The sequence below is a fragment of the Acomys minous genome (assembly GCF_964271855.1).
Source record: "Acomys minous genome assembly, chromosome: 5".
NCBI classification, from domain to species: Eukaryota; Metazoa; Chordata; class Mammalia; order Rodentia; family Muridae; genus Acomys; species Acomys minous.
Window position 1 is genome coordinate 115385819 of NC_140494.1, and position 20912 is coordinate 115406730.

The 20912-nt window shown below is 55.1% G+C and overlaps 1 protein-coding gene across 5 annotated transcripts in view; it reads left to right on the forward strand.

Moving 5' to 3' along the window:
• Positions 1 to 18202, forward strand: part of PSTPIP1 (proline-serine-threonine phosphatase interacting protein 1) — a 44816-nt gene extending 26614 nt beyond the window's left edge. For 3 of the 5 annotated variants that reach the window (XM_084782285.1, XM_084782287.1, XM_084782284.1), the window contains 14 exons: positions 3219 to 3319; positions 4216 to 4290; positions 9526 to 9560; positions 9766 to 9872; positions 11888 to 11950; positions 12323 to 12421; positions 13010 to 13055; positions 13844 to 13923; positions 14402 to 14500; positions 15228 to 15324; positions 15873 to 15963; positions 16695 to 16750; positions 16982 to 17115; positions 17886 to 18202. In XM_084782285.1, coding sequence (XP_084638411.1) covers positions 3219 to 3319; positions 4216 to 4290; positions 9526 to 9560; positions 9766 to 9872; positions 11888 to 11950; positions 12323 to 12421; positions 13010 to 13055; positions 13844 to 13923; positions 14402 to 14500; positions 15228 to 15324; positions 15873 to 15963; positions 16695 to 16750; positions 16982 to 17115; positions 17886 to 18017 — 1215 coding nt within the window. In that variant the 3' untranslated portion in view covers positions 18018 to 18202. Of the gene's footprint in view, positions 1 to 988; positions 1090 to 3218; positions 3320 to 4215; positions 4291 to 9525; positions 9561 to 9765; positions 9873 to 11835; positions 11951 to 12322; positions 12422 to 13009; positions 13056 to 13843; positions 13924 to 14401; positions 14501 to 15227; positions 15325 to 15872; positions 15964 to 16694; positions 16751 to 16981; positions 17116 to 17885 lie in introns of those variants that run through there. The other 2 variants (XM_084782286.1, XM_084782288.1) reach the window with 2 other exon arrangements.
• The last annotated feature ends 2710 nt before the right edge of the window (positions 18203 to 20912 follow it).

Below are 20912 nucleotides of genomic sequence, written 5' to 3' on the forward strand. Positions count from 1 at the left end.
GCACTCGGGAGGCAGAGGCAGGTGGATCGCTGTGAGTTCGAGGCCAGCCTGGTCTACAAAGCAAGTCCAGGACAGCCAAGGCTACACAGAGAAACCCTGTCTCAAAAAACCTAAAAAACAAAAACAAACAAAACAAAACAAAACAAAAAACCCCCCAAACAAACCAAAAGCATATTCTTATATTTCTGTGCTTTTGGTTTTTGAAGACAGGGTTTCTCTTGTAGTCCTGGCTGTCCTGGACTTGGTTGGTAGACCAGGCTGGCCTCAAACTCAGAGATCCACCTGCCTCTGCCTCTGGAGTGCTGGGAATTTCTGTGCTTTTTAAAGTAGCCAAAATTCTAGAATTCTCCCTGTAGCCTGGGGCTGCAGAAGATCCACACTCACAGCTGCAAAGCCCTTCTCACCGCAAATGCCTGGTGGTAGTGGATCAAGTAAGGGCTTCATTTTCTTTAAAGATTGTCTCATTATTTATGTGTGTGCGCGCATGTGCCTGTGGGTGCCTGCAGAGGCCAGTTCCCTGGAGCTGTAGTCACAGGAGGTCGTGGGACACCTGACATGGATGCTGGGGGCTAAACTTGGTCCTCTGCAAGGGCAGTAAGTGCTCTTAACCTCTGAGCTGCCTCAAGTCCCAGACGGGGCTCTGTTTTCATACTTTAAGGTCCAATCATGGGCAGGATTTTGTGGACAGGTGGACAGGAGGTGGAGAGAGAAGAAAGCAAGCTAGGGCGCCCCTGGTGACGCTGCGGCCTTGGGTAGATGGTGCGCCTTCTGACTGACTGGTTCCTTTCTACAATGAGCAGGGAACAAACGCCTATTCCTTCGAGAAGGTGGCCGGTGTGGGGGTGAAGGAGGGAGGGGACTGTGGGTGGGCAGGGAAGAGAGGCAAGGCGGGCAGCCCTGAGGGACTGGACACTTCCTTAGAACAGCTGGGTCACTTGTGACTGTGGCTCATTCTTTCTGATGCCACAGCAGCACACAGGGGGCTGGACAGGAGTCTGCGGCTTACGGCAGGTGCTGTAGGGTGTCTAGCTCTGAAGACCTGGCTACAGGGTGCCTAGCTTGCCTTTCATGTCCTCTGGCATGGCTGCTGTAAGTCTGATTTGGTTTTCCTTTTCTACTCTGGGGCCCAGGGGACAGAAAGATGCCTTAGAGAGTAAGGATTGGACAGTGTGTGTGTGTGTGTGTGTGTGTGTGTGTGTGTGTGTGTGTGTGTATGTGTGTGTATAGACCCTGTTAACCCTTCCTGCAAGTTTTCCTAAGGCCACAGTGGAGAAACAGGCCTCTGAGGGGCTCAGTTCTAGTTTGTAATTTGTCCCCAGGCAAGCTCTTTCCTTCTCTGGGGCTCAGTTTCTTAAAGGCTGAGGGGCACTTGGTGGATCCATCACAGTTCTGGGGTCTGGGGTTTGTGGCCTGAATGCTTGCATTCGGCCCAGTGACCCCACAGGAAAGGGGAGGGTAGGGGTTTGTGGCTTCTGACTTAATTTTTCCCCATGATGCTATAGGCTTTGACCTGGGAGTCCCCAGGGGGGACAGAGGCCGAGTGTGGCAAGCTGTGATTTAAGCTCACAAGCAAGTGGTTGCCCTTAAAAGACATAAATAAGGGGTTGGAGAGATGGCTCAGAGGTTGAGAACACTAACTGCTCTTCCAAAGGACCTGGGTTCTATTCCCAGCACCCACACATGGCAGCTCACAACTGTCTATAACTCCAAGATCTGACACCCTACATACAGACATACATGCAGGCGAAACACCAATGCACATAAAAAATAATAAAGAGACATAAATAAATAAAAAATTAAATAAGGGAGCCTGGCTCAGGATGGTGCAGTCTACACTCAGGAATAGAGATCAGGGGTGGAAGATGCCTGCTCCAAATAAGCCTGTAGCAGGTTGCAGGGACAACTTTCTCAGTTAGGGGGAGCGGCTCTGGGGGTCTCAGCTAGCCAGCTAAGGCCTAGATCCACATTTCAGTGGCCTGTGGGCGGTGGTCCTGGCCCAGCCCTGTCAAAAAAGGGCATGTGAGCTTGGGGGCTGAAATCTCACAGAGAGATTCACCCCTTCCAAGTTGGCTGAGGAACGCGTGGAACAAATGCCCGTTTGCATCCTCTGTCCTCTTCCCCAGTCAGTGTCTGATTCTCTGTAGGCCTGGAAGCACGCCAGGTGCCCCTGCAGGGAGCTCACTGGAGAGGTCGCGCAGGGCTTCTTGCATGCTCGACAGTCACCCTACACCTAAGCTGTGCCCTCAGCCCTCGTCTTGATTTTAATTTCATCCATGCTCCCCACACACTAGTAATTTGAGTGAGAGGTGCCTTGGGCATGGGCAGGAGACAGGTTAAGTACGAGTGACCCCTGGAGAGACTCACTGACCTCTGATGGGTTCCGTGGGTGTGTTTGGGACATGTATTCAGGGAAACTGAGATTCCTTTCAATCACTGGGGTTTTGAGAGGATCTGAGGAAACAAAAAAGACAGACCTGGCTGGTGCCAAATCTCCCCTGTCCACCCAAGGTTGGAGGGTTTGAGACTATGAGACCCCAGTGTGGGAGACAGATGTCCCTGCTTTCTCTCAAGTTTCCCACAGGCTGTAGTCAGCCACACAAACAGGACCCAGGAGAGCCAGCAGTGGGAGGCCTAGGCTTGAACTCTTCCTCTGTCCTCTGGTTGCCCACAATGGCCGCTCAGAACCCACTAGCGGGAGACATGAGGTTCAAGTTGGTCAGGAGTCACCTGGATTGTCTTGGCAAGGCCTAGGCACAAGGTCAACTGCTTCCCAGAATCCCCAGAGATGCCCCTTTCCCCTGTTAAGAGATGATTCACGGCTGGGGATGCAGCCAAACTTGAGCCAGGCAGCTGGTGTTCTCGGCACCTGAACCTGCTTCCTCATTTAGCGGATGTCATCATGTTGTAAGGGCCCGAGCCACACCAGGCCTTCCATGAGAGGAAATCTGGGGTCTGCCTGTCATTGAGGAGCCTCGGTGGGGCCTTTCTCTTCCCTCCAGTGTCTGTGTCTTAGACTTTTGAGGGCTGATGCCAAGCTCAGCAGCCCCCACCCTATCAGCTGTGGTTCTGGAACCTCCACCTCTGGGGTGGTGCCCTGTGCCACTCTGTAAGTGCTTGACCTTGACCAGGGACATGGAGGCCAGAGAGAAGCTGTTCTTAGGTTGTCTCCAGGGTCCCTGCTGCTCGACTGGGGCTCTCACGAGTGTCCTGTGTTACAGTGCAGGGACTTCACGGCCCACACAGGGTATGAGGTGCTGCTGCAGCGGCTGCTGGACGGCAGGAAGATGTGCAAGGATGTGGAGGAGCTGCTCAGGCAGAGGTAGGTCAGGGAGGGCTGGGTGGTCAGGGAGGGTGGGGAGGGGCATGGTTATGCCCGGCCCCCCAGCCCCCACCCCCCAGCTCCCCAGCCTCCCAACCCCCCCAAGAGCCCAGCGGCCGCCTGTTTTCAAAAGCCAAGAGCTAAAGATGAGGTAAATCAGTTGTTAAGCAATTATGGGGCCATGAGTTCAAATCCCCTTCTATAGCAAGAGGGGTGCAGTGTCAGGAGAATCCCCGGAAATTCATAGGCCAGGGCTCTGACATATGGTAAGTAATAAAGCAACCAGTCTCTGCAAAATATAGTATATTCATGTATGAAATCTTAGCAGGGGTGGGGGAAGGGTAAAAATGTTGACGTTTGACCTTCACAGAGGCATTGTGCACTTGCACACTCACATGCACCTATGCTCCTGAACTCATGAACACACACATGCACACACTCACACAATGATACACTTACACACTCATATTCACTCACACACTCACATATGTACACACATAAACATACACACATATACATACACTCACACACATGCACACTCACACATGCACACACCACACACATACACTGTCTCTCACACACATACTCATACACACGCATACACTGTCTCTCTCACGCACGCATACTCACACACACAAAGGCAGAGAGCTCTGCTGTCTTCTGCGGCCCCTAGGCCTGGGCCTCCCCCAGGGGCATATGGTGCAGCAGCCATCAGGACAGGCCTGTTTTCAACTGACATTTATCCCCAGAAGGAGATGGAGCCCAAGCTCTTCAATAGACACCTTGTCAGCAAAGCATGATGAGAGAACTTGGGTTCTGCGCATGTCTCGGGTTCTGCGCATGTCTCCTCGGGCCCACAGTGGTGATGGAGACACAGTGCTGCTCTGTTGTTGCAGGGCCCAGGCTGAGGAGAGGTACGGGAAGGAGCTGGTGCAGATCGCACGCAAGGCCGGTGGCCAGACGGAGATCAAGTAAGAGCTGCGGGCTCCTCCCTTTCCTCTGAGGAACCTTTGGAATTTTACTCAGGGCTTGGGTCTTTCTGGTGCGGCAGACTGGACAGGGACAGGACAGGGGCGTCTGGACCTTGCCTGCGGCCTGTCCTCAGGCATTCTGAGGTCAGGGTATTATACGAGTTTGTGTTCTGGGAAGAGCAGGGTACACAGCGCCACCAGGCATCTTCACTCAAGCCAGCAGGGCCAGGTGATGGGGGCTACTCCTGCCTGGTGCAACTCCCGGCACGTCTGTGTGAGGCATAGTCAGTGGGCTGTGAGTCACCATGGCTGACAGTGCAGTGGGAGATGCCACCAACAAGTGGCACGATGCAGGCATCCTGTGGATGGGAGAGGGCACACAGTCTCCTGCCCACTGTAGAAGAGTGGTCGCAGGGGGTCAAGGCTCTGGGCGGGTCTTGCTTCTTTCTTACAGGTTAGAGGGACAGTGTCTGCCTGCCTTGTTTTGTCACTCCCTGTCTGAATCCCAAGTCCCTGTCTGTGAAAAGAGAGAGCTGGCAGTGCTCAGTGAGCAGAGGAGCCTGTGTAGACTCTCCTGCCCAACACAGCGGCACTTATATATGTCAGAAGAACTCAATGCTGCTTGCTTAGACAGGCGCTGGCTTGGCTTCCTAACCCATTTCCTTCAGACTGGCCCCTGAGTCCCCGCCATGGCCTCAGCCATGGGGAAAGCTGCGTGGTGACCTGGAAGCCAAGCTCCTGGGGGGTAGCCTTCATGTAAAGGGGTACCCCAGGGAAAACAAACCCATAGGAGGCTCCAGGAAGTTAAGAAAGTGACCAGAGCAGGCCAGGGTTGGGGCAGGAGAGCAGGGCTGACTGGGGCCCCTTGGGGAGGAGGAGAGGGCATCCCCATTTTGACTACTTGTGGACAAAGGCTCAAAGATGTGACATCAGAGCCCTTCTGCAATGGGATGGAGCCTATCTCTTCCCTGCACATGGACACATTCAGAAAGTGATGATGCTGTCCCGTGTGGCACTGGTTCTTTAGCTGTGGACCAAGCATTTGTCATTTGCCCATGTCCGGTGAGCATTTTTGGAGTATCTGCTATATGTCATGGCCTGGACTTTGAAGAACTCAAACCACTGAGATGATCCTCCCCTCAGGCAGCTCCTCCATGCCAGCCTCCAGGATTGCCTCACTGTCAAGAGCATGGTTCAGACGGGGTCATCCCCTCCATTTCGATCTGGAAGGCCTTGAAACTGTTGTTAGTCTTAGGGGGCCTAGATCAGGTTCAGTTTTCTCTGGCAGTTAAGCAATTAAAAGGCAGGAAGAATCTGGAACACAGGAGGTAGCCCGCTTGAGTAGAACACAGTCAACAGCTACAAGAAGGCTTTTGTTAAGACACACACACACACAGCAAGGCAAACAGAGAGGACCCTGCAAAGCAGAGGAAGGCGCCAAGGACTCCTAAGTCCAGTCTCTTGCCAGGTCAGTTTAAACAACAGTTAAACAGTTATGATAGGACCATAACATGTCCTGACCCACCCTTGAACTTATCGACTTGTCTGCTAGCAGGGGCATGGGGGTGGGGGGTGGGGGGTAGGGGTGGGGACGCTGGTGGAAGACAAAGCGCACCAGGCTTTTATCTCCAGTTAGGAGGATGAGGAAGAGGGGGAAAGGTTGTCATCTTTACTGCCTATTGGTGACCCCTCTCCCTGTCTCCCTGTTAGAGATCTGCCAAGCACCTGAGTGAGTCCACAGAGGGAAATGTTCATTCTTGGGAACAGGTCTGCTGGGTGGCCATCTTCCAATACCCAGTCCCCGTCTATAAGACAGGGGAGCAGAGTTGAGTAGACAGAAAAACCAAAGGCCTGGGGGGTGGGGAGTAACTTCAGGAATATCCCACACTAAGAGAGTGCCACTGGCTGCCCTCCAGCTCTGCAGCCTCCTGAAACCAGTGCTCCTGCCTGGGCTCGTGGCCTCACACTAGCTAGGGGCTCAGAGCCACAAAATGAAAGGGAGTTTTAGTCAGAATGGGCTTTCTCGCACCTCATTCACATCTTGCCCCAGCATGCCTTCTGATGCATGGTGCAGACAGGCGAGGTGTTGCGGGAGCTGTTGTGACACCGTCCACAACACCAGGACCAGCTTTGCAGAAGGCTTGTCGTCTGGCCACTGTCACCCTTCCCTTCTCTCTACCTACCCCTGTCTGGTCCTCTGGCTCTGCCCAAACCCTCACCTTGCCCAGGAAGCAGTCACCTCCTCCTCCTCCTCCTCCTCTTCCTCTTGCTGCCCCAGGAGGTGTGCTATGGGTACCTTGGAAGATGGAGTGGAGCTGGGCCAGTGCCTTGTGAATCCCTCTGTGGCTAAAGGCGAGCAGCGATAGCCCAGGGCACCTTAGTGCCCACCGCACCGTCACCCCTCACAAACCTAAATGCTAAGCGTCTCCTGTCAGACGTTTTTTTGTGCTTTATGATCTCTGCTCCACTGAGCCCAGGATGAAAATGTCATCGAAGAGGGTGGTGACTCTGTTCCGAACCCAGTACCAGCTGCCCGTAGGTGCAAGGCCTGCTTCCAACTGGGAGATACCTTGGCTGCCAGGCAGCCATGGGTTGGAGATCCTAAGATGTGGTAAAAGTATCATATGTCACTTAGTGGGGTGCATGCTATCTGGGTGGGGGATACTCACACTGTGAAATTAGACTTGAGCTACATTTTCCGAGTCTTTTGAGAACCAAGCCAAAAAAGGTGAGCAGGATGTGTTGCGCATGTGGACACGTGGTAGGTAGCCACCAAGGCAGAATCATTTTAACCCCCACTGCTCTAGAGAAGCCGGGGTCACCATGGCCTCCAGCCGCTGCCTTCCTCTGCAAGGCTAGCCTTGACACATTAAGATTTGTTAAAAAAACACGTTTGGGTGTCTGCCATGTGGATGTGTGCAGATCCCCATGGAGGCCAGTGGTGACATCATGCCTAGAGCTGGAGTCCCAGGGCTGTGAGCTGCCTGATGTGGGTGCTTGGAACCAAACTTGGGTCACCTGCAAGAACAGTGTGTGCTGTCAGCCCCTGAGCCAGCATGCCTGCCAGCCCTTAGCCCTGAGGTTTGGCCTCTTACTAACAGCATGGCTGTGGGGCTTTTTGTTGTTTTTGTTTGTGTTTTGCCTCTGTGACCCTCAGAATTCTTATCTGTAATCAATATGTTGGCTTGTGAGAATGAGGCAGGACTCATTCAAGCTGGCCTTCCCACACCCAGTGTGTCCCTAGCAGCCACCTGAAGGTAAAGACTTAGAGGTCAGTGGTAGGTCACTGGCAGATGCCTGCACATCTGCATATCCGATGGCTCCCTGGCTGCTGCTGCTGCTCTGTGACCTTGTCTGGAGAGAGGCCTGGCAGTAACTAGGACCACATAATCCTCGTTCAGGCCTGGATTCCCAGGGGTCCTGTCAGGTTGATGCTCTTCCTTGGCCTCAGTCTCCCCAACTGCCCAAGGAGAAGAGGAGGCCTCTGTGAAACCTATTTGTCCTACCCTCAGGCACAGGCAGGTAGGTTTCCCTGAAAGGGCACCCAGGGGACTGGTTATGAGATAGGTGCCATATGACTATTTTACCACAAGGGGGCAGGAGAGCACCCTGCAGAGAGGTCCTGAAAGACTGCAGCAAGGCTTCTGTGGATTCTGACCCAAGTGAGCCTGGCCATACTCTGGCCTCAGTTTCCACCCCTCCCTCAACTGGCTGTTTCCTCAGGCCTCCTGGTGAGGAGGAAGCCATTGCATTTTTATTTTCTTAGGGGCTACAGATGCTGCCTAAGGGCCCTGGGGCAAGCTGTGCCACCATGCACTTGTTTTTGTGTCCTTAAGAGATTCAGTACCCTTAAGTGCAAGCTGGGAGCACAGAGGCACACACCTCCCTCACGGCATGGCCTGATGTGAATCTTCTCCCATGTCACTCAGCTGCAGGAGGGGCTCAGGGAAAAGGACTCAAGCTGAGGCGTGGCCAAGCAGAGACTCTTCCTACCTGGGGTCAAGGCTGTAGCTTCTGGGAAAGCTCTTAGGAGGGGCAATTGGGCTTGGGGGAGGGCCAGGTAGGCTAATGGTGGCCCAGAGGATATCCCGGGGGACTGGCAGAGTTTGCATATGTGTGAGGGAGGTGTCTGCTGCTGTGGATGTGGAGACCAGAGTAAGAGGCCACCACTGATTTCCTAGGCTGCTTCACACACATTATCTGCCCCCTCATCTGAATGGAGGGCACGCCTCAGAGAGCTCTGCCTCTTCCTCATGGTTCCTGTATCTGCTCGGGGCTCCTATATCTACCAGTAAGCAGTGGTGTGTCCAGGGGTGGGTGCGCTGGCACTTCAGTGTGTCCCTCAGCAACCCCATGCACTGGGGCAGCTCTGGAGGGGATACAGGGCAGCGGGTTCTGCTGTTCCCCAATATACAGCGAGGGCTTTTCAGTCAAGTGTTCATCATTTCTTATTCCAAGCACGCTCACACTCAGGAAGCAGTTTTAAAATAAGGGTCAAGTAAACGGAGCACAGTGGGGATTTCTGTGGGAGGTGGCTGGAAGTGTTTGAGACAGAGGCTTCCTGTGTTGCTCAGGGTGGCCTTGAACTCGTGGCCTGTCTGCCTCTGCCGCCTGAGTGCTAGGATTCCAGGGGGTCACCCCAACACTTGCCCAGGCTTCCACGCGCTCCACTTGGCGCCCCCTCCTGAGCACTGTTCCAGCTCCCATGCCTTGTACAGCCTCTTTTTTCCCCTCCCCTCGGTGCCCCCACCGCCAGCAGTCAGCTGCCATAGCTCTCCCTGCCTGTGCCCCTGCCCAGCCCCCACCCTCCCCACATGCCTTCCAGGCCATCGGGTTGGAAGGGGCTGTCACAGGCTTTAGGCCTCATCCATGCAGCATCAGGAGCCTGCACAGGAGGGGAGGCCTCAGGCAGGGAGCTTCCTGGGAACACTCCCCCCTCTTCTTCAGGGTGGGAGTGGGGGTGCGTTTGAGGGAGTGGAGGGTACACCTGCCTTAGCAATAAGGCTTTCCTACCATAACAGGTTTGATTGCTTTGTAATTTACAAAGGAAACTTTGTTTTCTAGAATGCCAGTTTTGGGTTCACATGAAGATGACCATGACCAAATGTTCCCTTGAGTCCAGAGTAGTGTATGCGGCTTAGGGCCCTCCCTCCAAAAATAAAAGTACTGTAGGCCAGGCAGGATTTCAGGCTCTTGCAGCACGCCTGCCTCCTTACGTAGACTTCTGTTTTGCAGTTCCCTGAGGACCTCCTTTGACTCCCTGAAGCAGCGTAAGTTCCAACCATGCTGACATGGGCAGCAGGGCCACAGGGTTTCCTCAGCTCCCACAGGGGTCTGAGTCCTAGCTAGGAGAGGTGTTCCTGGGCTTCGGTCTGCTCTATACCAGGCTGAAAGGCTGAGGGAGGATGTGAGGGGTGGGAGGTGAAACGTGAGGATGCCAGACTGGTCCAGGCAAAGGCCACACTGTCACCCTAGAAACAGAAAATGTGGGCAGCGCACACATCCAGCTGGCCCTGGCCCTGCGCGAGGAGCTGCGGAGCCTGGAGGAGTTCCGCGAGAGGCAGAAAGAGCAGCGGAAGAAGGTGAGGGGGCAGGGAGGGCAAAGGTCGGAAGACAGGGGACCCTGGAAGGGATGGTGGCAGAGGCCACCCGCTGTTCTGGGGGCCAGTTGGGAAGCATGACTTGATGAACCGGAGGTGTGCATTGTGGTTTGCTTCCTGTTGCTGTGATAAGCCATTGCCTTGGGAACAAAGGCCCATTTGGCTTACAACTCCCAGGTCACACTCCATCACCGAGGGTAGATAGGGCAGCGACTCAAGGTAGGAACATAGAGGCAGGAGCTGAAGTACGGACCACAAGGAATGCTTACTGGCTTTACTTCTGGGCTCATGTTCAGCCACATTTTTTTGTTTTTATATAACTCAGGCCCACCTGCCTAGGAATAGTACCCCCCATAGTGGGCTGGGCCTTCCTGCATTAACCACCAAGAAAAAGGCCATACAGACAGGCCAACAGGCTAATCCACTGTACGCAATTCCTCAGTTGAGGGGCCTCTCTTCCAGTGTCAAGCTGACAACGGAAGCCAACGCGACAATGGTGTCTAAAGGCTTAGCCGCAGGCCAGGAAGAGGAAAAAACAAAAACGTGGGGGCGGGACAGCAGCAAGTGTCCAGAGCAGCCAACCTGAGTTGAGTGGCCTCTGGAAGCTGCTTCTGAACACGAGGATGAGGACTGTTGGTTCTGAAGACAGGCAGACTTGGGGGCCAGCCTTCTGCAGGGCTGCTCAAGAAGGGGGTGGGGAGAGTTTCAAGGGTGCAGGGCAGGCTTCAGGCTCAGCTAAGCACCTGAAGGCACTTCTCATTGACTGCAGAGCAGGGCTGGCCATACGTGGAGTGGCTCCTCGTGGCGGGCAGTGTGGAAGCACAGGCTAGGGGATGCCTCCTTCACAGCTCGGGCCACCTGGGGATCCAGGAAAGGCCTTTCCCCTTCCTGTGCCTCAGTTTCTCTTTTGGATGATACTATAATTTACATCCCTCGCCTTGACCCTTTACTAATAGGCAGAGGCGTGGTTCGCTGTCCACCCTGGCTGTTCATGTGGACAGCCTCTGGCTTACAGGAATCTAAACGGCCTTACTGAGCAGATGAGTCGTCCCCCCGTCCCCCGCCCCATGAGATGTTTGAGCAGGTGACCCCTCTGATCTGAGGCCTGCCACAGAGCACGTGGGAAACCTGCTGTGGGAGGGGAGACCTGGCTAGGCTGAGCTTTGTAGTCTCCTTCCCCAAAGAGGCCAGGCCTAGCTGAGTCTGTACACAGCGTCCATGAGGAAAGGAACACATGGTGTCCTCGGCTGGCCAGGTGCCCATGCAGGTTTCTGTGGCTGTGCTGTTGCCTGTGTGACTTGCCAGAGCTTCTCCAGAACCCGAGGGCACAAACTGGCTCCAATCCTAAAGCCAGGGGCATTTTCCCTTTGATTCTCCTACCTGTCTGTGACGCTCTGCCCTGGCTGTTCCACCTCTATCCGTTTAACAGGAAGCCCTGGGTGACGGTTGTGCTGGGCCTGTGGTGTGTGCGTGAGTCGGTAGGCATGTCCATGGTGTATGCATGTGTGGCCTGTGGGTGTACAGTATGAGGTCTGAGTATGGACTGTGTGCGCTTGTGGAGGCCCGTGGACACTCAGTGTGAGCAAGTGAGGGCTTAGGGACTTATGTGAGTGAACATGAGTGTATGTGAGTGAGCAGTCTCTGGCTGGAGACCAAGTCAAGCTAAGCTTCATAACGAGGCAGGCCATAACCAGGCAAACCTGCTGCCTAAGCTTCTCATTGTTATTCTGAGTATGGGTATTGCATTTTTGTTTGTCTGAGACAGGGCCTCACTATATATAGCCTTGGCTGGCCTCCCACACATAGAGATCCTCCTGCCTCAGCCTCCCAAGTGCTGGGATTGAAGGAGGTATCTCTAGGAGAGGGTGGCCACGGACACACATGAACACAAGCTTGGAGGGCTGTTACGTCCCAGGGACAAGGACAACCCATCCTCTTGGCCTAGGGGAGCGTCTTGAGGCCAGAGCCCCCAGCTCAGAGGCTCATGTCTCCTGCAGTATGAGGCCGTCATGGACCGTGTCCAGAAGAACAAGCTGTCTCTCTATAAGAAGACCATGGAGGTGAGTGGGAGGGCCTTGGAGGCCTCTCTGAGAGTCCTGGCTTGGAATTCTGGGACAGCTTGCCTCACTTGGTCCACAATGTGTATTGGCCTGCTGGAGGCTGATACCCAGGCCTTGTTTATCATCACAAGCCCTGTAGGATATTGTCTGGCAGGACAGAGGGACAGTCCCACACGTAGTAGTCCATGAGTGGTCCTGTCAGCTGAGGAACCCACAAGTAGCAGGGAGGAGGGACACCTGAGAGCAGAGGAGTCTGGAAGACAGGGCTCAAAGTCTCCATAGGGAGAGGCATCAGGCCTGCATCTCCGTCCTGGGAGAGGTGCCTGGGCCACACAGCCCCCCCTCCCCCAACGCATTTCTCCACACCTTCAGTCCAAGAAGGCATACGACCAGAAATGCAGGGATGCAGACGACGCCGAGCAGGCCTTCGAGCGTGCCAGTGCCAACGGCCACCAGAAGCAAGTAGAAAAGGTGTGTGGGGTGGGGGTGATGGGCATCATGTGGGGTGGGGGTGATGGGCAGGGCCGGTAGGCAGGGCAGGGCTGCCGTCCTGGGCTGAATGTGCATATGGGGTCATGCTAACTGGTTACCCTTTTCTGATTCTCCATGTCCACTCTGTGCTATGGTGCCTGTCCTCAAGGACTATTCTTCAGCACAGGTCTTCTGCTGCACAGCAACCCCTGGACAGATCAGGGGTGACTGACCTACCAGGGCCCTAAAACATATACATGTTCCACAGACCAGAAAGCTGAGCCCGAGAGGGGCAGGGGGTTGTGGGTGAGTTGAATCCAGATTGACCAGAGCCCAGGTTCTGAGCAGCTATGCAGGTCTTGGTATTTGCCATTTGTGTGTGTGTGTGTGTTTCCTGAATGCTGTAGGTTTCTAATTGCAGCAAGGCCCCTGTGCCACAAGGCTGCTGGTGAACGGTAGAATTTGCCCACCCATACTTTGATGCTGGGTGATGTCTCTGGAGTGGCCAGGGAGTGCCAGTCACTTCTGAGCAGTTCCAGGGCCAGGATTGCTGGTCTGGGACTCAGTGCCACTCTCCTGTCTCCTCAGAGCCAGAACAAAGCCAAGCAGTGCAAGGAGTCAGCCACAGAGGCAGGTATGTGGCCTGGCAGCCTGGCCAGTCCTTCCCTCCGCTGGTGCACTCCCACCTGCCAGCAGTGTCCCGTGTGCCACTCCAGGCACGCTCCCCAGAGCACAGAGACTGTTCCTTGTCACTCTGCATGCTTCTTCCTTAGCCACTGCATACAGGCACAAGGAAACTGAGGCACAGAGAGGCTAAGCGAGCTGCCCAATGTCACACGGCCATTAAGTGGGTTTCAGAGCCACAGGGCCACATCCCTTCACCTCACAGTGACCAGTGCTCCCACTCAGCCTTCGTGGGACCTGGCTCCTGTCCTTTACCTGATGCCTGCACCTGTTCACCATCCTCCCATGCCAGGGATGGCGCCCTCCTTCCTTCTGCCCCACCTCTCCAACACCTGCTGCCCCCTCAGCAGATGGTAACTTCAGCTTGCTGGCTTGTAGCACAACAGCCTGCAGAGGCACCCTCCTTAAGCCTCAGTTTACCATCTGTAAAGTGGGGGGACGGAGCACAGGAAATGGAACAGAGCCTCTGCACAGAGGGTTCTGCTCCAGTCCTTACAGCTCTCAGAGCATAGCTGGGACGGAGGTGGAGAGTCACCCTGGAAAGGGCAGTAGGGCAGCTGTGTTTGCTGCCCAGCAGCTAGCCAGGCCCTTGGGGAGGAGCTCTGAGGACTTGGGGGAGAGGGTGGTTGTGCTGGGTGGGCCTCTGCAGGAATGAAGGGCAGAGGAGCTCCTGTCATGGGAACTGTCAGGAGAGGCCCAGGGTTACCAGGCTCACCTAAGGGGCCCCTGTGCTTGTAGAGCGAGTGTACAGACAAAACATCGAACAGCTGGAGAGAGCAAGGACGGAATGGGAGCAGGAACACCGGACCACCTGTGAGGCAAGTGGCTCCCCCCCCCCTCCTCCAGCGGTGGGAAGCTGGGGCTGCGGGACGGCACTTCGCATCATTCCACTCCAGGACACGTGCTCGGCTGGTGCCTAGGGCCTGTCGCCATACTTACCACCTGGCCTTATGGCCCAGATCCTTTCGCTGCAGCAATATAGTCCTCAGAAAGCCCAGAGTGAGCTCAAGGCCCACCCTGGGGCCGCAGGGATGGACAGAGCACAGGGCCGAGTCCTGTGCCCCTCACTAGCCTCCCGCTGGCCCTGTAGGACAGGACTTGATGGAGATGCGAACAGATGCTCCTAACAGCCCCGCCTCCCTCCTGCTGCCCTAGCTAGAGGCAGGGGCTGGACCTTCAGGATTGTCTTTGCTTGAGACTTGGCTGCTGCAGAGTGTCCTGCACCAGTCACCTAGCTGAGCTATCCTGGGGCTGCCTGGCCTGGCCCCTCAACACTTGCCCTTTTCTCCCCACCAGGCCTTCCAGCTGCAGGAGTTTGACCGGCTGACCATCCTCCGCAATGCCCTGTGGGTACACTGCAACCAACTCTCCATGCAGTGCGTCAAGGATGATGAGGTGTGTGCTATCAGGAGAGGGCAGCATGGCTGGGGCCAGCCAGCACGTCCCTAGACCTCTAGCCCAGCCTCTAAGCACAGGAAACACGGTGCTGCTGTGTTCCCTGCGTCTGCCTTTTCCTCCTACCTGCCCTTCAGCGCTGTGCCCCAACACAGCAAAGACTTGCTGGGGGCTGAGGGGCTCTGCTTCAGGCTTATGCTCCTGGGAGCCTGGCCTAGCTTCCCTTACACCCCTCCCCCAGCTCCTCCTGTCTCACTGAGCTGGCCAGGGAGCATCCTACCTCAGGTCAGGGGGGCTGACACCTACACCAGGAGCCCTGGCTTCTGATCTCTCAGGGCACCTCTTACCGCTCCCGCCCATGGGCTAGCTGATCTGATACCCTCGGACCCAAGCCCAGATTCACTGAGTGACCTCAGCATGCCACTTTCCTTTTTTGAGTTTCTTCATCTTAAAACAGGTCAAGTCATGGGCCTTGGAGGATGGAGGTCAAGTGAGGTGGGGCCTCTCCTCAGGGCTCCGAGCTCAGGTGTTCAGGAAACAAAGGCATCAGCCAGGTCTCCATCCATCTGGCAGGCCTGGCAAACCAAGGCTCCTCTGGCCAGCACCAAACCTGAAGGTTCAGGCTTAGAGTCAGGATTACAGCAAGGCTGGGGACCAGAGTGACTGTGGCAAGAGCAGGTATCGGGATGAAGCCTGAACACAGCCTTTGCTCGTTCCCCACCCTCAGCTCTATGAGGAAGTCCGGCTGACACTGGAAGGCTGCAATGTGGACGGCGACATCAACGGCTTCATCCAGTCCAAGAGCACGGGCAGAGAGCCCCCGGGTAAGGTCCAGCCTGAGGGGAGTTCAACTTCTGGAGCCAGGGCTGGCTGGCTGTAGGCCTCGCCCAGGCTGGGGTGACCACACTTCCTCACTGGGTGGAGGTAGGCCAGCCCTAGGCTGGGGGACAGTGACGTTCTGCTCTTCCAGAGGGAAACCATTCAGTCCCTAGCACCCACATCAGGCGGCTCACAGCCGTTTGTAACTCCAGCTCCACAAAAAATCTAACACCGCTGGCTTCCACATGAATACACACATCTACACATAGTTAAAACTAAAAAAGAGAAAAAAGAAATCCATGGTGCACACCTTTAATCCCAGCACTTGGGAGACAGAGACAGCTGGACCTCTGAACTCGAGGCCAGCCTGGTCTACACAGTGTGTCAAAATAGCCAGGGCTACATAGAGGGAGGGACCCTGTCTTAAAATACCAAACAACAACAACAACAACAATAACAACAACAAAGATACACTTGGTGATGCCAGTCTGGGGACACCGGTACAGTTGCGCCTGCCTCGCTGCTCTGGGCCTCATGCATTTACTCTCTCCAGCTCCAGTGCCTTATCAGAACTACTATGACCGGGAGGTCACCCCAATGATTGGCAGCCCTACTGTCCAGCCATCCTGCGGTGTGATAAAGAGGTGAGGCACTGATGGACTGAACATGGCCAGCTTCACCTGCCCGCGACTCGTCCACATCTCATGGCCGAGCAGCTCCTGTAGATCTGCTGCCATGTTCAGATGCCGGCCATTCCACTGAGATAGTCCAGGATCAAACCACCCTCCGGGAGGCGGCCCTCAGTATAGGGGGTCCAAGCATTAATTACTCACACTCTGGTCATTCACCACTGACTACGCTGAGAAGCCTGGGCAAGCACCGAGTGTGGCTTCCTTGTCCATTTGGCCCTACCATGAGGCAGGGTAGTGACTTAACCATCAGCCAGCAGTGGTGGCACTCTTCAGGTGGCTTATAAATGGCCCAAAGCCCAGACACTTGGAGAACTCACCAGGCTTGAACATAGCCACCTCGCTGGCCTGGCTGTAGTCCTAGTTGGGCGCCCTGTGGGTGACTTGCTCTAGTCACCACGGGGCCAAGGAAGGGAAGACTTGGCCCAAACTGCCTGGGGCTGTTAAGATGTGTGGGAGCTGAACTCTGAAGACAGCCATTTCCTCTGCAGAGCCTGGGGGGGGGGGTTGTCTAGTGGGGTGGCCAGAAGTGTGAATATGGAAGGCTGCCTCTGAGAATGAAGGGACTGTCAGGAATGGCGTGTGGTGGCAGCAGGCTGGCAGAGGTCCTGGAGCACTGAGAACTCCCAATTAGTCCCTTTGCTTCCAATGAGGTAACACCAGGCCTACCCTCTGCTCACCTCTAGGTTCTCTGGGCTGCTACATGGAAGTCCCAAGACCACATCTTCTCAAGCTCCTGCTGGTAAGTGAGGGGAAGGGATAACGGACAGGGAACATGACTTCCACCTAAGACCCCAGTGGGAAAGAGACGCTCCTACCTAGATAGCATAGACGGTGCACTAATGCCCCCAAGGGAGGAGATCTGCTGCTGTCTGAGAACGTGGCCGAAGCTGGGATCAAGCCCCACCCAGCAGTCTCCAGGGACCACTGTCCTCAAAAGGGGGGCAGGAGCCAAGCCTCACCTTCCTTGCAGCTTCCACAGAGACTCTGGCTCCCACTCCTGAGCGGAATGAGTTGGTCTATGCAGCCATCGAAGTGCAGACAACACAGGAGGACCTTAACTCATCGGCCCAGGACTACCGGGCGCTCTATGACTACACGGCACAGGTGAGGGCTTCGCCCTGCACCCGGGAACACGCCTGGGGTGCGAGCACTTAGGCTACACCAGAGACCAGCAAAGTGAACATCTGCTGGGCTGGTATCTGCTCAGATCTGCACACGTGGAGTCCACACGCTGAGCGCTCAGGGCTGCTGCGGGTGGATTAACGGGTTGGGGCTCAGGCTTTGTTTTCGAGCTGTGGACCCACAGAACCATAATGGCTGAAATGATTTCTTGAGCTGCCCCGGAACTGATTTTCTGACATCCTTGGGGAAAGGTCATCATGGCAACCACAGAGCGGCTGTGCTGAGATGGCCCAAGTGAGGGGTGTAGACCTGGAAGGCAGGCCCTGAACTTAGGCCAGCATACCCATGTGTGTAGGCAGGCTAGATGTGGGCTGCACTAACTGGGGGTACAGGCCTGGAGAGTAATGGGGTACTCAGGTAGCAGTAGATGGATGTGTGGTATGTTTAGGGAGAGCTTGCCTTTGGGGTGTGACAAACATCTTTGACAAGCTGCAGCGGTTGGAGCAGTGAGAGAAGCCCAGGATAAGAGGTCTCCATGACAACCTGAGCAAGTTAGGAGGCCAAGTCTCTTGGGGAACCCTGTCTGTCTCCAAAGGAACTACCCTGAAGACTTGAGCATGACTCAGCAGTCTGCTCACCCTGGGAGGCAAACATGCATATACTGCCAAGGTGGTGGGGGTGTTTAGGGGTGCCAGCCCAGAGCCAACCCAGGAGGCTCCTCCCAGCTCATGCACTTGCCATTTCTTCCCCAGAATTCTGATGAGCTGGACATCTCTGCAGGAGACATTCTGGTGGTCATCCTGGAAGGAGAGGATGGCTGGTGGACAGTGGAGCGGAACGGACAGCGTGGCTTTGTCCCCGGGTCCTACCTGGAGAAGCTTTGAGAAAAGACACCAGCAGCCTCCACACACCTCTGCCCTGACTCTGAGGTCAGGACTGTTCCCAACACCCCGCCCCCCACAGGCCTCCGGGGGCCAGAAGCAAGCCTGGCCGCCCTGGGGGTGGGATGGGTGCTGGCTCCTCTCCATGAATTTCTCCCAGAAGGAATAAAGGGGCACAGTCTTCCTTTGCTGGAGTCCTTTTCTCTTACCCCAGTATCCTGGGGCTCAATTCAGAAGCCAGAGCAGAGGGAGTCTGGGAGAACAAGGCTCTCTATTTACAGAGGCCTCCAGCGGTAGTCAGGCTCAGCTAGGGACGGAGGGGAGGCCTCGGCCCAGCTGCCTGAAGCTCCCAGGCTGCCAGAGTGACATTCATACCTGGGACAGCCAGGACGATGCAGGTTAAGTGGGGCTGGAGAGTGAGATCAGGCATATAGCCCCTCTGTGCTCCTCCCTGACAGGACTCAGTCATGTGAGTGCTGGTTCTAAGTCATAGAGAGCAGCTGTGGGCCTGTGGCTTTCTCACTACACTGCCTGCCCACCCACCTGGCAGCTGGCATAAAAGCCTATTCATGTTTCCGGGTAAATGTCAGGTGCTGGAGGCAAAACTGTGAGCAAATACTGGCCTAGAGAAAGAAGGGGTGGGGGTTGTTGAAAGGGGCTCCTCTGTGTTACCATTTCATATCCACCCTCTGAGCTTCCCACTGTAGCAGAAAGGTGACATGCCTGGTGACAAGGCTGGGTCGTCTTTGGCTTGTGCTCGCTCACCCATCCAGGTGTGAGGGCATTTTGCAGGCCTGGGGCCAGGCAGAGGTTCAGGGAGCAGTTCTCTGGAGCCAGGGCTCAGGAGCTGAGGAACAGCCATCACCGCGACTTGGCAGAGTATGTGGCAGACAGAAGGGAAAGGGCTTTGAGCCACTGGAAAGAACCAGGCTGACGTTGACATCCTTCTGGAAATGTCATTTTCCTCCTCATGAACATCTGTGAGGTGACCAAACACCACACCCACCTGTGACACATCAGATATGCACACAGGGATGTTTGGACAGTGACTCAATCCAGGGCTGTCCCATGAGAGACAGCAAAGCTAGCAAATGAAGACTTGGTCATGGCAAACCTGTGTGGGCCAGAAAACCAAGGTGCCCTGGCCACCCTTGTCCTCACCTACCAGGCCCAACAGGACTCCTGCACCTCACTCAACCCAGAGAGTCTGATGGTTCACTCCTGGGCAGTCTCAGGCTTGGTGCTTGCCAAGATGGCCTGACAAGCTCACTCTTCCAGGGGGTCCAGGGCAGCCAGGGAGGCCAGGAGGCGCTCTGCAGGGTGGCAGCTGGTAAACATGGGGATGGAGGGATAGTTTTTGGGGTGTGTGCAAGGGTGGAAAGGTGGAGAGGAGAGAGTCCTGGACTCCGATCTCGGCCTTTCAAGGTGGGCAGGCCTTCCCTAGTGGAACAGAGGGACCTGGAACAGGCAGAGCAAACAAGCAGACTGACTTCCGGGACAGTGAAAAGGAGAGAGCTGATAGTTCTATATCAGAGCTTTCTTTATTCTTTGAAAATACCTTGTCATCTTGATTGATCATCCCATTCCTCTGCCAAGATTTTTTTTAAAAACCTTTGGCCTAGATATTTATCATCATCTCTGACAGGTGCTGCAGTGTCAGGTGGGTTCCACTGGGTGATGGGCGAGCAGTGTGAGGTAACAGCCTGCTCTCCAGGTATCCAGGGAACAGGACAGAAAGCAACATTGGGATCACAGTTTATACCCCGGGAAATAAGCCCACAGAGGAATCCTAGTAAGGTCCACTTCACCTGCAGCTTCCTCACTGTGTGTGTGTCAGGGCACAATGTCAGTGGCCGGGAACCAAGACAATGCCAGACGGAGGAGGAGCTGGTGCAACGGTGTATATAAATAACTACAGCACCTCCCTGTCAGAGGGCAGCTCAGATCTAGCCAATGGACAGGACAGTCTCCGCAGTTGAGTGGAGAGTGGGGACTGACTTTCACACGATCTCAGGTGTCCCATATTTGACCACATCCCCTGGATGGGGAGGCCTGGTGGCACTCAGAGGAAGGATAGCAGGCTGCCAAGAAGAGACTTGATACCCTATGAGCATATACAGGGGGAGGAGGTCCCCATCAGTCACAGTCATAGGGGAGTAAGGGAAAAATAGGAGGGAGGGAGGAATGGGAGGATACAAGGGATGGGATAACAATTGAGATGTAATATGAATAAATTAATAAAAAATATATTTAAAAAAAGACAAGACAGCGGCAGAGGGAAGAATGTGTCAGAGCCATCAGAGTCTGCAGCAGCTGACCCTTGGCCAGTGTCAGGCAAGCCTCAATTGCCTCTGAATATCCATCACCAGCAGGGTGAGCAGCAGGTCTGTGCAAGGTGCTACCTCATGGTTACTGGTCAAATGCTAACTGAAAGCAAGAGGTTGACACTGTAACAGCCAGGCCTACAGCCTCTGGCTCTTGGCTCAAGGCAGCAGCAGCAGCTCATTCAACATGCTCTCTGGGGCAGCCATGGTTGCCACTGAGTCTTTCCCAGTGGGGACAACAACCAACCTCGCCATCTGACCAGACAACATCAGCCAGCACCTAACTCCGACCATGTTCCCGAGCTGCTCCTGGACCAAGCCAGCTCGGCCCAACCTACGCCACGGTCTGGCCACTTCCCATCGTGGCTCTTCAGTCATCACATACAAAGGGATCCGCTGCCCTCAGCTGCCTCCAGCTGTTGAGATCTCAGGAATGGGGCTTTCTAACTGTGCTCAGCAGAGCCCTCTGCAGGGCCAAGGGAGAAGAAAAGAAAGCTCAGTCCATCTCCGCTGCACTCAAGGTTTACACTCTGGAGCAGCAAGGCTGCCCAGTCCAGGGAGGCACCAAACAGTG